This window comes from Leucopleurus acutus (assembly GCF_964270905.1).
Source record: "Leucopleurus acutus genome assembly, chromosome: 9".
Classification (NCBI taxonomy): domain Eukaryota; kingdom Metazoa; phylum Chordata; class Mammalia; order Artiodactyla; family Delphinidae; genus Leucopleurus; species Leucopleurus acutus.
Genome location: NC_139144.1, coordinates 81009879 through 81025386, shown reverse-complemented (window position 1 = coordinate 81025386; position 15508 = coordinate 81009879). Strand labels below are relative to the sequence as shown.

Here is a 15508-nt window from a genome sequence, read left to right as displayed (position 1 = left end):
CATTACAGAGTATTGAGTAGCATTCCCTGTGCTATACAGTAGGTCCTTATTATGTGTTTTATATATAGTAGTGTATATATGTGAATCCCAGTTTCAAAGTCATATGAGTTAAATAGAAAATAACCAAGTGTGACAATATTTGCCATATGTATGGAAACAGTTAATGTCTATCTTACAAAGAGTTTTTAAAAATCACCAATTGATAGAAAGCCTGCTAAGAGAGAAATGGACCGTGGTAATAAAAAGGCAAGTCAGAAATGCAGATGACTAATAAAGAGAAAGTGCTAGACCTCAAAAGTAATTTAAAAGTACAATTTAGAGCCCTGTTCAGTTCTGTATGATTTAGTTTATTGTTTATATTTGAGTTTATATGTCTGTCTCCCCTACTACTATGAGTTTACTTAGTACAGGATCTGTTGTCTTGATTTTTTTTGAATGCCCACTGCCTTTCCCAATACCAGTCACATAGTTGGCTAGATAAAACAATGAAGAGATAAGATGATGGATGAAATAATTTTTTGAGTTACATATATCTTTAACTCGTTACTGCTGGTTATAATGAGGAATATAGACTGAGACTGCTTTTAAGTTCTTAGCTTCTGTAATCATGGTGCATTATGTGGTCACAATGAATAAGAATTTTGAGTTAAGGGATTTGAATGGTTTTTGACATAACTGTTGTACCGCTCATGGTTTTCAACATACTTTAAAACAAATATGCTATTAACTTCTGAGAATTCTTTCCGATCACAATATAAATCTAGTTCTCTAACTTCTCTGAGGCCATGGGAGGTATCTAGCGGTTAAGAATGCAGGGCAAGGGTAGAGAGAGATACGTTACAGAATAGAAGAATAAAAATGTTTATTGTCTATAATCTTCTGTTAGAATATGTTTCAAGAGGCGAGACTTTGGTTGCTGACACTAGAATATGTCTGGCACACACAAGGTACTCATCAATTTTTTTTGAATGAATGAAAGGCCCTGATTCAGTTTTGTGTCCCCTCTTTTTTTCTCTTTTTTTAATACATCATGCATGGCTGTACATCACCTTCATAGCTGTCATAGGTAGCAGCAAAATATTCCATTGTGCGCCATATAATTGACATAATCCTTCCCCTAATATTAGACATTTAAGTTGCTTGCTTTTGCTATTATACCTAATGCTATAGGGAATATGTTCCTGCTTTTACTTTTTTATTACACATTATTTTGTTAGGATAAATTCCTAGAAATAGTCTTACTGGATGAATAAATTGAACATATATTTTGGCTCCTGATACAAATTTCCAGCATACTTTATTTATTAGCAAATACATAAATAATGTCAGTTATTTCAGTTGTATACGAACTACCCTGTTTTCATAGCCACGAAGACCTGCAGGTGCTTTGTAGATATTTTATTGATTGGAAGATTTGCATTGGAAGTCTTAATCCTCATAAATAATACATTCATAGATGTAGAAAAAGGCAACGCATTTTGAAACAAAGCAAATTGACAGCAAGGGTAGTGTATTCTTTCATCACATAATACAGAGAAAATAGTAAGATGATAACTAGTATTAATTCCTGAAAGTGTTTAAACATGCCAATTAAGTAGAAAACAAGGAATATCATGGTGAATATTGAAGATAGGCCTATTATCTTTTTCCTTTCTTCCCTGACTTTTTTGGTGGAGGGGGAGGGAGACTTTGGTTTTTAATTCATTCGTTACAGAATTCATAAGCATGTTTTAACTGTACATATCTTTTTAACTTATTTTTCAGAGGAGAAATTATCAAGGTGATGCCAGTTTGCTTGTATCCTAGAATGTTGGAATATATAAGGACTGTTAAGTGTCACCATATTTATATTCATGCACTCTTTAAAATTGCACATTTTTGTCAAATGTCCATAAAAACTTAGACCTCTAGCTGTTAGTTAGGATCTGCCAGTATCCTTGTGCCTCAGCTTCTCCCTGCCTGAAAGCATGTTGTTTAAGCTTTCCTCATTTCACAGGAGTTGGCCATTAGCAATCCATACTCTGCATACAGAGTTCCTGGACCTGGTTTGTAGGTAAATGTACTCTTGTGGATCGCCTATCAGGCCTCTGATATTCATCTATTTCCTGCCTTCATTGGCATACTGGTTTTGAGAATGGATACTCTGGATTCCCTTCCAAGTTATAGATTACTAATGATTTCTCATAAATTTTAACTCTTTGTTTTCTAATAAATTACTGTCTCTACTTGGAATATATTGATTAGATTCCTTGTCTGACTTCTCTAAGCTTGTCTGTACCTTATCACCGTTCCTAGCATAGTGTTAGTTCTCTAATTTTACAAAAGTCTGATGGTTGAAAAGTAATCATGACCTTGGGATCGTGAAAAAATAAACTGTTCATACTTAAAGGGCATGGTTACTATTGAACACTTTACATCACCAAAAAGGACACCAAAAGTTGACAAAAATACAAAGGGAAATTGACAAAAATTTCAATTTTGGTGGGAGACCTCGATACTTACACCTTGCTATATAAGGGATACCAAAAATCATCAAGGATAAAATAGATTTAAATAGCACAGTAGAGGAGGGACCTTCAACATGGTGGAGGAGTAAGATGTGGAGATCACATTTATCCCCACAGATACATCAAAAATACATCTGTATGTGGAACAACTCCCACAGAACACGTACTGAACGCTGGCAGAAGACCTCAGACTTCCCAAAACGCAAGAAACTCCCCACGTACCTGGGTAGGGCAAAAGAAGAAAGAATAAACAGAGACAAAAGAATAGGAATGGGAGCTGTACCTCTGGGAGGAGCTGTGAAGGAGGAAAAGTTTCCACACACTAGGAAGCCCCTTCCACGGGCGGAGACTGCGGGTGGCGGCGCGGGGGAAAGCTTCGGAGCCGCGGAGGAGAGCGCAAGCACAGGGGTGCGGAGGGCAAAGTGGGGAGATTCCCGCACAGAGAATCAGGGCCGACCGGCACTCACCAGCCCGAGAGGCTTGTCTGCTCACCCGCTGGGGCGGGCAGGGCTGGGAGCTGAGGCTCGGGCTTCGGTCAGAGCGCAGGGAGAGGACTGGGGTTGGCTGCGTGAACACAGCCTGAAGGGGGCTAATACACCACAGCTAGCTGGGAGGGAGTCTGGGAAAAAGTCTGGAGCTGCCTAAGAGGCAAGAGACCATTGTTTCAGGGTACGTGAGGAGAGAGGATTCCTTCCCTGTCTGCCCACAGAATGCAGAACACCGCCTAAATGAGTTCCAGAGATGGGCGCGCGAGCCGCGGCTATCAGCTTGGACCCCAGAGACGAGCATGGAACGCTGACGCTGCTGATGAAGCCACCAAGAAGCCTGTGTGCAAGCACAGGTCATTGTCCACACACACACTGCACCCGCCCCGCCCCCGGTAGCCTGTGCAGCCCGCCACTGCCAGGGTCCCGTGATCCAGGGACAATTTCCCCGAGAGAACGCACGGCGTGCCTCAGACTGTTGGAACGTCATGCCAGCCTCTGCCGCTGCAGGCTCTCCCCACATTCCAATTATAACTACCGTACTCCTCCCTCCCCTGGCCTGAGTGAGCCAGAGCCCCCGAATCAGCTGTTCCTTTAAACCCCTCCTGTCTGAGCGAAGAACAGATGCACTCAGGCGACCTACACACAGAGGCAGGGCCAAAACCAAAGCTGAGCCCCTGGGAGCTGTGCGAACACAGAAGAGAAAGGGAAATTTCTCTCAGCAGCCTCAGGAAAAGCAGATTAAATCTCCACAGTCAACTTGATGTACCCTGCATCTGTGGAATACCTGAATAGACAACAAATCATCTCAAATTGAGGAGGGGGACTTTGGGAGCAACTGTAGCCCTGGGGATTGCTGTCTGTGACTGACTTGTTTCTGATTTTTATGTTCATCTTAGTATAGTTTTTAGCGCTTGTTCTCATTGGTGGATTTGTTTGTTGGTTTGCTTGCTCTCTTCTTTTATTATTTTTAATACTTTTATCCTATTTTATTCTTTTATTATTTTTTCTGTCATTTTTCTCCCTTTTGTTCTGAGCTGTGTGGCTAACAGGGTCTTGGTGCTCCGGCCTTGTGTCAGGCCTGAGCCTCTGAGGTGGAAGAGCTGAGTTCAGGACACTGGTCCACCAGAGACCTCCCGGCCCCACATAATATCAGTCGGCGAGAGCTCTCCCAGAGATCTCCATCTCAACGCTAAGACGCAGCTCCATCCAATGGCCAGCAAGCTCCAGTGCTGGATGCCCCATGCCAGACAACTAGCAGGACAGGAACACCACCCCACCCATTAGCAGAGAGGCTGCCTAAAATAATACTAAGATCACAGACACCCCAAAACATACCACTAGACGCAGCCCTGCCCACCAGAACACAGGCACCAGTCCCCTCCACCAGGAAGCCTCCACAAGCCACTGAACCAAACTTACCCACTGGGGGCAGACACCAAAAACAATGGGAACTATGAACCTGCAGCCTGCGAAAAGGAGACCCCAAACACAGTAAGTGAAGCAAAATGAGAAGACAGAGAAATATGCAGCAGATGAAGGAACGAGGTAAAAACCCACCAGCCCAACCAAATGAAGAGGAAATAGGCAGTCTACCTGAAAAAGAATTCAGAGTAATGGTAGTAAAGATGATCCAAAATCTTGGAAATAAAATGGAGAAAGTACAAGAAATGTTTAACAGGGACCTAGAAGAACTAAAGAGTAAACGAACAGTGATGAACAGCACAACAAATGAAATTAAAAATTCTCTACAAGGAAGCAATAGCAGAATAACTGAGGCAGAAGAAAGGATAAGTGACCTGGAAGATAAAATAGTGGAAATAACTACCGCAGAGCAAGATTAACAAAAAAGGATGAAAAGAATTGAGGACAGTCTCAGAGACCTCTGGGACAACATAAAAATGCATCAACATTTGAATTATAGCGGTCCCAGAAGAACAAGAGAAAAAGAAAGGGACTGAGAAAATATTTGAAGAGATTATAGTTAAAAACTTCCCTAATATGGGAAAGGAAATAGTCAAGTCCAGAAAGTGCAGAGAGTCCCATACAGGAAAAATACAAGGGGAAACACGCCAAGACACATATTAATCAAACTTTCAAAAATTAAGCGCAAAGAAAATGTATTAAAAGCAGCAAGGGAAAAGCAACAAATAACATACAGGGGAATCCCTGTAAGGTTAACAGCTGATCTTTCAGGAGAAACTCTGCAAGCCAGAAGGGAGTGGCAGGACATATTTAAAGTGATGAAAGGGAAAAACCTGCAACCAAGATTACTCTACCCAGCAAGGATCTCATTCAGATTTGACAGAGAAATTAAATCTCATTCAGATTTGACAGAGAAATTAAATCATTCAGATTTGACAGAGAAATTAAACAAGGATCTCATTCAGATTTGACAGAGAAATTAAAACCTTTACAGACAAGCAAAAGTTAAGAGAATTCAGCACCACCAAACCAGCTTTACAACAAATGCTAAAGGAATTTCTCTAGGCAGGAAACAAAAGAGAAGGAAAAGACCTCCACAAACAAACCCAAAACAATTCAGAAAATGGTAATAGGAACATACATATCAAGAATTACCTTAAATGCAAATGGATTAAATGCTCCAACCAAAAGAGCAAGACTGGCTGAATGGATATGAAGACAAGACCTGTATATATGCTGTCTACAAGAGACCCATTTCAGACCTAGGAACACATACAGACTGAAAATGAGGGGATGGAAAAGATATTCCATGCAAATGGAAATCAGAAGAAAGCTGGAGTAGCAATTCTCACATCAGACAAAATAGACTTTAAAATAAAGACTATTACAAGAGACGAAGAAGGACACACTCAGAGGTAAAATGCTGAAAATATTCCCTTTAAGAAGAAAGTAGGGGACGCGGGTTTGTGCCCCAGTCCGGGAAGATACCACATGCCGCGGAGCGGCTGGGCCCGTGAGCCATGGCCGCTGGGCCTGCGCGTCCGGAGCCTGTGCTCCACAGCAGGAGAGGCCGCAACAGTGAGAGGCCCGCGTACAGCAAAAAAAAAAAAAGAAGAAGAAGAAATTCTAGGGAATTATTAACACAAAATCCAAAATCCTAGCTACTTTGGTGGTAGTGTGGAGTAGGGGCGAGAGGAAGATGTGACCACTGCAGACCTGAACAGAGCTCTTCTAATGTCCTGGTACATTTTCCATCTTAACCTGAGCTGTGGGAATATCGATTTTCTTTTTATTATTATTTACATTGTGTCTCACTTTTAGGCAACTTATATAGGATGTTCACAATAAAATGGTTTTAATGAGTAAATGAGAGACGTACCACAGTGAATAAAGATTGAAGAACAGATGTTGAAGATGCTTGTTTGTCAAGGATCTGAGTTAGTAGGCAGTTTTCTGGAAGTTCGTGCGATCATGGGTGAGCACAGCTCTTTCCATGTGCGGTGTTATTTGTCTTATTGTATCCAACAAAGTGGAATTGGTAACACATTTCCCTTCCTTCAGGTAAAATTACAGGAGGATGAGGGTAAAAGACAAAACTCACCAAGTCCCTCAGTGATGGTTAATAGGGTCAGTCAATATTTTTCTCTTTGGAGAACTGCATATTGGAGTAGATTAGGAATTTCAAATAATCATCTAAAACTGTAATAATAGTTTCAAAGGATTTTTGACATTAGAGGAGACAAAATATCATTGATGTAATACACCAAAGAATTTTTATGAAGAGAATTTAATTTAAAAGATCAGCAAATTCTGTGGAAAACTATTAGGCTGTGTCTACATGACTACTAAAAATCATTGATTTCAGTTATAAGAAAATGTCTCCAAAAGTTAGTTTTCCAAATTTAACAACATGTTACTCAATAAAGAGAAGGGTATGTCATGGGCGTCAACTCCGGAGTTGTTATCCAGATCGGCTGACTGTATTCAAGGCTTAAGATTCCACACTCTAAATTAAGAATTGTTCTCTCCTTCCTTATTTTGGTTCTGAATCTATTTTTATTTTTATTCCTATTTTAGCTCTACTTTATCTCAGACCATCTTAATTCTATGAAATGGCAAAAAGATTCTTTGCTAATCAGTTTCTAGAAATCTAAAATAGAAATTAAGTTGCTTTCCATCCTGAATGAATCTCTCCCTTCCCTCTGAAGTATGACTTTAATTTCAAAAGAACAAAGTGCATCTTGAGGCAGGTTTCTTCAGTCATTGAAATGGCCTCTGCTTTTACTGTACATGTATCACAATGTTAAAAATTAAAACGGCTGTGATCGGAGAAGACATCATGATTATTTAGTTTTTGGTATACTTACGTCAGCTTTCTGTATTTCAGCTTTCTGAATAAGGTTTATAAAATAAAGTTTAGACAGTGCCAGGAATGTGGTAAACTTTTTTTTTAAATAAGAAATTGGTATTTTTATTTGATTATTTACTTTTAGCAGGAATCTTATCTCATTAAGCCTCTCTTTTTCTTCCTGTTATGTCTGTTTTTCTCGGTGGTGTTTTCTTTATGCTGTGCTGAATATCACGTCTGATCTCAGAATTATGAGAAACATTGATAAGATTTTTTAGTATCAGGTGTGTGCTATCTGAGTCTGCAAATAGACTAGAATGAGTTGGTATGTGGTAAAGATGAGATGCTATTAATTAAAAGATAAGCCAAGGGAGCATGTTATTTTGTTATGATTTGAAAAGCCAGATATCGACAGACTGACTTCCTTCTTAGCAGAGTGTACTGGGAAGTTAATGGCAAAACGCTCCTATCTTTATGGTGCTTGTTTCTTTCCTTTTGACAGGAGCTTTAAAAAATCATGTAAAGTAAGGCATGAGATGATTACCTCCACTTTTAAAAATATAAATAAAATATCTAGTGAAGACTCTGTAAGAAGAGATGGTGTGAAATCTTCAGCATGCAAAAATAATTTCTGAGAAACGACCTCTTACACACTCCAACCGTTAACAGTTTTCCCCAGCCATCCATAAAAATTGTGTTGTGATTTGTGTTTGAATTAATAAAATAGGTTCCAATAGCTCTATCTATAATGCTCTACCTTTCTTTTAAAACTGAAGTATAGTTGATTTACAGTGTTGTGTCAGTTTTAGGTGTACAGCACAGTGATTCAGTTACATATATATATTCTTTAATGCTTTACCTTAACCTTACGGCACACAGTGTTTTGTACTCTAATGTGCTAATTTTTAGAACAGCTGAAAAATTATTACAAGCTGTAAAGCTTATTGTTATTTTCTTTCTTGACTGTGCCATCTGTCAGAAACAGAAGCAAAGATAAAAATCTCTGAGCCATGAAAGATTCTCCATTGCTTAATCTGCCTTCTAAGGAAACACATCTACATGGAAAACACAATTAATGCTGCGTTTCAAAGAGAATCTTTGTTACTTCATTGCAGGTGGGGAACCCAAGGAGATTTTACCACTACTCATCCACGGCCTGTGGTCAAAGTAAAACTCTTCACGGAAAGCACTGGGGTCCTGGCCCTTGAAGATAAAGAACTGGGAAGGGTGAGTTATGCTCAGCTCCGTGTTTCCCAGAGAGCACAATTTTAACTTCTCTTGATTTAGAGTTAAGGTGGACCAGTATGCAGTGTGTAAACCTTCTGTTCGTACATTAATAATTTATTTGTAATTTCCCACGAGCCCAGCTTACAGCTCTGATTTACTAAACGTAATTGCTGTAATGGAGAAAGTATTGTGATAGGCCTTGGGTGTTTAAGGGGAACACATAAGGTCCTAGTCACTGACTGAGTCATTCTTGTCACATGTACTCCACTGGCCAGTGAGTGAATGGTATAGGCCAACTTGTCCTTCTTGGTGAAAGGTAACCCTAATTCAGACATTTCTGTCCGTGGGTTACAAGCATCCTCTTCATATTTGAAGTCATCTGCTCTTTATGTTCGTTGTGATTAGATTGATTACAGAATATCTCTTAAGTGTATTTATCTCTTGTACCTCTCTCATTTTCCCTGTGAGAAGGTCTTCGCCACACACCTTTTAGCATAGAATTGTTTTTTTCCTATAGTCACCTCTTCATACCTGTAACATATTTATCCTCTAATCCAGTATCTCTCAGCTTCTTCTGACGTTATGGTAGATGTGTGATCTTAACACCTCTCTGTGAAAGATTATCTGCACTTTTGTTAACGAGGTAGATGTGTTCCAGTGAGTAGACTATAAAGTTATCTTCTGTAATGTGGATCTATCTTACCCAGACCTGAGCACTGCTTTCATATATATTTTACAGAAAATAAAGCCTTAAGAAATCTTACTTGAAAATTGCTGGTAATGGTGGGTAGCTGGTGTGATGCTAGGTGTCGAAGGATGCTAGGATTCGTGTGTATGTTGGATTTTTTTCCCCCTAAAGTTGGGATTTCTGTTCCTTTCAACTCTTCCTCCTTTTCTGTATCCTTTTCACCTTTGAAGTTTTTTTCATTTCTAGGGATTTTGTGAATCGATACCCACACTCCAGAAATTGTGAGTCTGCATTCATATGCTAGATTTCCTCTTCTATTTCCCTGTTATGTGTATTTCTTAATACCTAAGAGAGCTAAACCATAATGTTCGTTCATTCATGTGCTTATATATTTGTGCATTTATTCATTCAACAAAGGTATACAGGTGGCATAATCTAAGCGCAGGACCCTGGAGACTGCACGTGGTCTGATGGATTTGTGAATCAGGGTTTCTCATTTAAATTATTGTTACATTCATTTTACCTTGTTTCCTTATTGCAACTATTTTTCACTGTGTAATAGCAGCCATTTTAAGTCTAAAGCTATAACGTAATTTAAGGTATTTTTAATTTATTTTTCAGCTCTCTAGATCGATATAGATATCTATATATATAAAAGCAATTTTTAAATTATGTACATGAGTGGTATATCTTCCAATCAGTTGTATATCTGAGAAAGACCTCATGCTCCCCTGTTCCTGTGATACATGAAAGACAATTTTTCTATCTGTATAAGAGTTTCTCAACCTCAGCACTATTGATGTTCTGAGTAGGATAATTCTTCGTTGTTAGGAGCACTCCTGTGCATTTTATGATATTTGGTAGCATTCCTGACCAGTCAATATATATGCCAGTAGTCTCGTCCCCTCTTAAGTAAAGATGGTAAGAAATGTCTCCAGACATTGCCAAGTGTCCCCTGGGAGCACCCCTGCTCGAGATCCATAGATCTATGCTAATGACCTCAGTAGGTTCCATGATTATAAATGTTTTTCTGGGTTAATAACTTCCAATTTTTAAATTAGTTTTCTGGAGCTTCAGATTTGTATATCCAACTTGCCTACTTGGTATTTCTAATTGTGTATTAACAGATATCTCACACTAAATATTTTTGAAATAAGAACTTTTGATTAGCAACCCCATCAAGTCTTCCATAGGGGCCATTGTCAAGCAGGTGACCTCAGCATGCCCTTTTTTTCTTCTTCTTTGACTCTAATACCCAATCTGTTTGCAAGTTTTGTCAGCTTTTTCTTAAATTTTTATACTGAGTATGTTCACACTTTAACATTTCCTTGACCGTAATTCAAGACATCATTATTTCTCACTAGTAGTAGTCAGCTTACTGCTTCCTCATTTGTCATCTCGTTCCTTCTGATCCAGCGTTCACACCTCAGCCACTATGACCTATTTAAAATTCAAAACAGAATCACATCATTCTGTCCTTAAAATCTTCCATTGTCTTCTCAGTTACTTGGAACAAAGAATCAGACCCCTCATCATAGTGTCGTATGGCCAAGAAGGGTTGTCAAAGTGGGACCCTGGACAAGCAGCATCAGCAACACCTGGAAAATTGTTAGAAATGCAAGTTCTCAGACCCAACTCTCCATCTGTTGGCACAGAAACTTGGGGGTGGGGTGCTGCAGTCTGTTCTAACAAGGCCACCTTATAATTTGGACACACACCAACATTGAAGAACTCTGCTCTGCCTGAACTGATCTCTCTCCAAATTCATCTCCTATTACACACACCTTGCTTACTATCATTCTTCCTTCATGTTTGGCTTTCTTTCTGTTCCTCAGACATATCAGACTCCTTCTTGGTTTACACTTTGGGTCTTTAGATGTGTTATAATCTGACCACATGTGTGCAATTAGAAGAAAATTAGAAGAGAATGGTGGTCATCGCTGGAGGGTAGAGCTACTCGTAATGTTTTCTATATATTTACCTACTTTTATACTTAGAAACAGTAACAACATTTTAATTTGAAGAAAAAGGCATTACTGAGCTTTGTAGTCTAAAATGATATAACTCTTGTATCTGGGGATCTTAGTTTAGTGAAGTTTTTTAATTAAAATTTTGTGTGGTATTTGAAAGATGAGTAACACAGCCTTTAAAATAGACGTATAGCACAAGAAGATACACTAAATGGATATAACACAAGAAAACTAACAGTAACAAAAGCTGACAAGGATTCAAATCAACAAACTTAATCTTTGCTGGCGGAAATGAAAAGTTGTACAGCCACTGTGGAATACAACTTGCCAGTTTCTTATAAAGTTAAACGTAGACTTACCATATAGCCCAGCAGCTGCCCTCCTAGGTATTTACCCAAGGGTTTATACAGTTCATGTCCACACAAAACCTGCATGTGAGTGTTTGTAACAGCTTTATTCATAATCGCAAAAAACTGGAAGCAGTAACATGTCCTTCAACAGAGTAATGGATAAATTGTGGTACATCTATGGAGTGGAATACTATTCAGCAGTAAAAAGAAATGAACTACTAATTCATGAAACAACGTAGGTGAAACTTAAATGCAAGTGAAGGAAGTCAGACCCAAAAGACTACATAATGTATGATTTGTTCTAAAAAAGGCAACATTATAGAAACAGAAAACAGATGAGTGTTTGCCATGGATTGACCCAGGGGGGAAGTGGTTGGCTGAAAAGGGGTGTACAGGGATCTTTCAAGGTGAAGGAATTTTTCTATGTGATACTGGGTATTGGATGTATGAATGTATGTATTTGCCTAAACACATAGAACTGTACGTCACAGGAGGAGATCAATCAAGATGGAGGAGTAAGAGAATGTGGAACTCACATGTGTTTGATAAGTACATCAGAAATACACCTACATGTTGAACAGTTCTCACTGAAAACTAACTGGAAACTGGCAGAAGGACTCCTATACAACCAAGGCTGTAAGAAAGATACACATATAATCAGGTAGGAAGGGAAGAAAAACGATCAGGTTGGGACTTGTGTGCCTGGAAGGGAACTTAGAGGAAAAGGGAGAATACACGGCTGAACGCCTGCCCTGAGGAATGAGCAGTGAGAGCCACAGATTAGACACCCCAGTCCCAGGGTCCTAAACAGGGGACACGAACCCCCTTGGCTGGTTGGAGGCTCTGGGAACAGGAGGGCTAACAGGAGGGCTCTGGGAACACTGGACTCAGCTTGTTGGCAGCACGAGCACACTGGCTTGCCCCCCAAGGCAGGGTGAAGAGAGGGCTGCTCTAGCAGCTGCCAGGTTTCCCAAGACATGGGATCTTGGGCAGCCGTGACTGGGGAGAAGACTCAGCTGTGGGACACGGAGACTACCAGGTACTGGGGCAGAGCCTGGGTGAGGGGGTGGCAGCCATTGTTGGCACTTACTTAAGCAGCCCATCAAAAGCAGCCCAGATCTCTGTGGCAGCCGCTCCACCACAGCTCATCACCCCCATACATGCTTAGAGTCCATGTGGGTCCCCCCCGCCCTGCAGTGTTGTTCCACCACAGGGCAAGGGTGGCAGAGGCTGGGGAGAGGGATCAGCTGTTAGGGACAGAGGGATTTGCACCTGAGGCTGTGTCTGAGCAGAGCGAGGGAAACTATTGTGGGTGCCTGCACAGGCAGCATGGCAGAGAAAGCTTGGACTTCTGTCTGAGGCAGACAGGAGCAGAGAGCCCCCAAGGACCCCATTTGCTTCAGCACTACCCCCTCTGGGGCAAGGGTCCCCAGTGCAGGGAGAGGGATAAACACATACTTAAATGGAATAGAGCCAGCTCAGGCCTGACCCTCAGGGAGTCTGCTCCAGCAACTTGGGATCAGATCACTCCCCCCAATAGGGTGTTGCTGGCCACTGAGCAGAGGGGAGGTCCTGCCTCACACCTGGCTCTAGCCCCTCCATCTCCAGCCCCACCCCCTACCAAGGTCATAGCTGCCAGAACACCCTGAGGAAAGAAGTGACTTGCATCCTCATCAAATCCAGCTCTCCTACCAAAGGCATTGGACACAGTCTGTATGGGGACTCTCCCACATAAGAATACTCCTTCAGGACCACAAGAGGTAACTGTTTCACCTAAATTCATAGAGGCAGAGAAAGTTCACCAAAACGAGAAGGTAGAGGCATTGCTCTCAATTGAAAGAGCAAGAGAAAACCTCAACAATTTGCAATTGAAACACACAATTTGCCAGATAAAGAATTCAAAATATTGGTAATAAAAATGTTAACTAAATTAGGGAAAAGAATAGATATACACAGTGAAAATTTTAACAAGTTAAAAAATAGAAAGACCCAATCAGAAATGAATTCAATACCTGAAATTAAAAAAAAAAAAAAAACACACAAGAAGGTATGAATAGCACACTGAATGATACAGAAGAATGAGTAAGTGATCTGGAAGATAGAATAATGGAAATCACCCAATCAGAGCAGCAAAAAGAAAAACAAATTTTAAAAAATAAAAATAAGAGAACTCTGGGATAATATTAAGCCCACCAATACTTGCATTATAGGGGTCCCAGAATGGAGAAGAGAGAAGGGGATTGAAAATGTATTTGAGGAAACTATGGCTGAAAACTTTCCAAACCTGAGCAAGGACATAAATATCCAGGTATTAGAAACACAGAGGATTCCAAACATGATGACCTCAAACAGACCCACACCAAGATATATCATAATTAGAATGGCAAAAGATAAAGAATTATAAATGCAGCAAGAGAAGAGTCAAATACAAGGGAATCCCCATAAGGCTATCAGCTGACTTCTCTGCAGAAACTTTGCAGGGAGTGACATGATATATTCAATATCCTGAAAGGGAAAAACTTGTAACCTAGGATACTCTACCCAGCAAGATTATCATTTAGAATACAAAAGGAACTTCTCAGGCAAGCAGAAACTAAGAGTTCATCAGTACTAAGCCTATCCTAAAAAATGTTAAAGTGTCTTTAAGTGGAAAGATAGGAATCTATAGGAGAAGGAAAATTCCACTAGGAGAGGCAAATATATAGTAAGGACTGAGGATCAACCACTTACATAAGCCAGTACAAAGATTAAAAGACAAAAATTGTAAAAGCAACTATAACCACAAAAAACTGTAAAGGGATACGTGTGAAAATGTAAAATATGACATTAAAAATGGTGCAGAGGAGGGGAGTAAAAAATGTGGCTCTTTTAGAGTGTGTTTGAACTTAAAATGACTACTAGTTTAAAACAAGTAGATACATGAACCTCACAGTGACCACAAATTAAAAACCTACCAACTAAGATAAAGGAACACAACCATACTACTAAGGAAAATCAAACCACAATGGAAGAAGCAAGAAGAAATGAACAGGGAAGAGCTATAAAAACAACAGAAAAACAAGTAATAAAAGGCAATAAGTAGGTACCTATCAATAGCTATTTTAAGTGTCCATGGACTAAGTACCCCAATCAAAAGACATAGGGCAAAAGACATAGGGTGGCTCTTTGGATAATACAAGAGACTCACGTCAGAACTGAAGACACGCAGACAGAAAGTGAGGGAATGGAAAGAGATATTTCATGCAAATGGAAACAAAATGGGGGTAGCAATAGTCATATCAGACAAGATGGACTTTAAAACAAAGTCTTTAACAAACCACAAAGAAGGGCATTATATAATGATAAATTGATCGATACAAGAGCAGAATATTACTCTCATTAACATGTATGCACCCAATACAGGAGCACCTAAACATACAAAGCAAATACTAACACATAAGGGGAGACATTGACAGTAATGCAATAATGATAGGGGACTTTAACACCCCACTGACATCAATGGACAGATCATCCAGACACAAAATAAGGCAACAGTGGTTTTAAATGACACAATAAACCAGTTGGACATAGTAGATATTTACAGGACATTACATCCAAAAACAGAATACACATTCTTTTCAAAGGCACATGGAACATTCTCCAGGATAGATCATATGCTAGGCCACAAAACAAGTCTAAACAAATTTGAGAGGATGGAAATTATATCAAGCATTTTTTTGGACCACAATGGTATGAAACTAGAAGTCAGTTATAGAAAACAAACAGAAAAGAACAAAGACGTGCAAACTTAAAAAACATGCTATTAAAAAACAATGGATTGGATTTCCCTGGTGGTGCAGTGGTTAAGAATCCACCTGCCAGTGCAGGGGACATGGGTTCGATCCCCGGTCTGGGAAGATCCCACATGCTGTGAAGCAACTAAGCCCGTGTGCCAAACTACTGAGCCTGCACTCTAGAGCCTGCGTGCCGCAACTACTGAGCCTGCGTGGTGCAACTGTTGAAGCCCAC

The 15508-nt window shown here is 39.9% G+C and overlaps 1 protein-coding gene across 5 annotated transcripts in view; it reads left to right on the top strand.

The window, feature by feature from the left end:
• CADPS2 (calcium dependent secretion activator 2) overlaps positions 1 to 15508 on the top strand; it is a 484769-nt gene that overhangs the window by 214776 nt on the left and 254485 nt on the right. For all 5 annotated transcript variants that reach the window (XM_082846689.1, XM_082846688.1, XM_082846687.1 and 2 more), the window contains exon 7: positions 8381 to 8492. In XM_082846689.1, coding sequence (XP_082702815.1) covers positions 8381 to 8492 — 112 coding nt within the window. The remainder of the gene's footprint in view (positions 1 to 8380; positions 8493 to 15508) is intronic.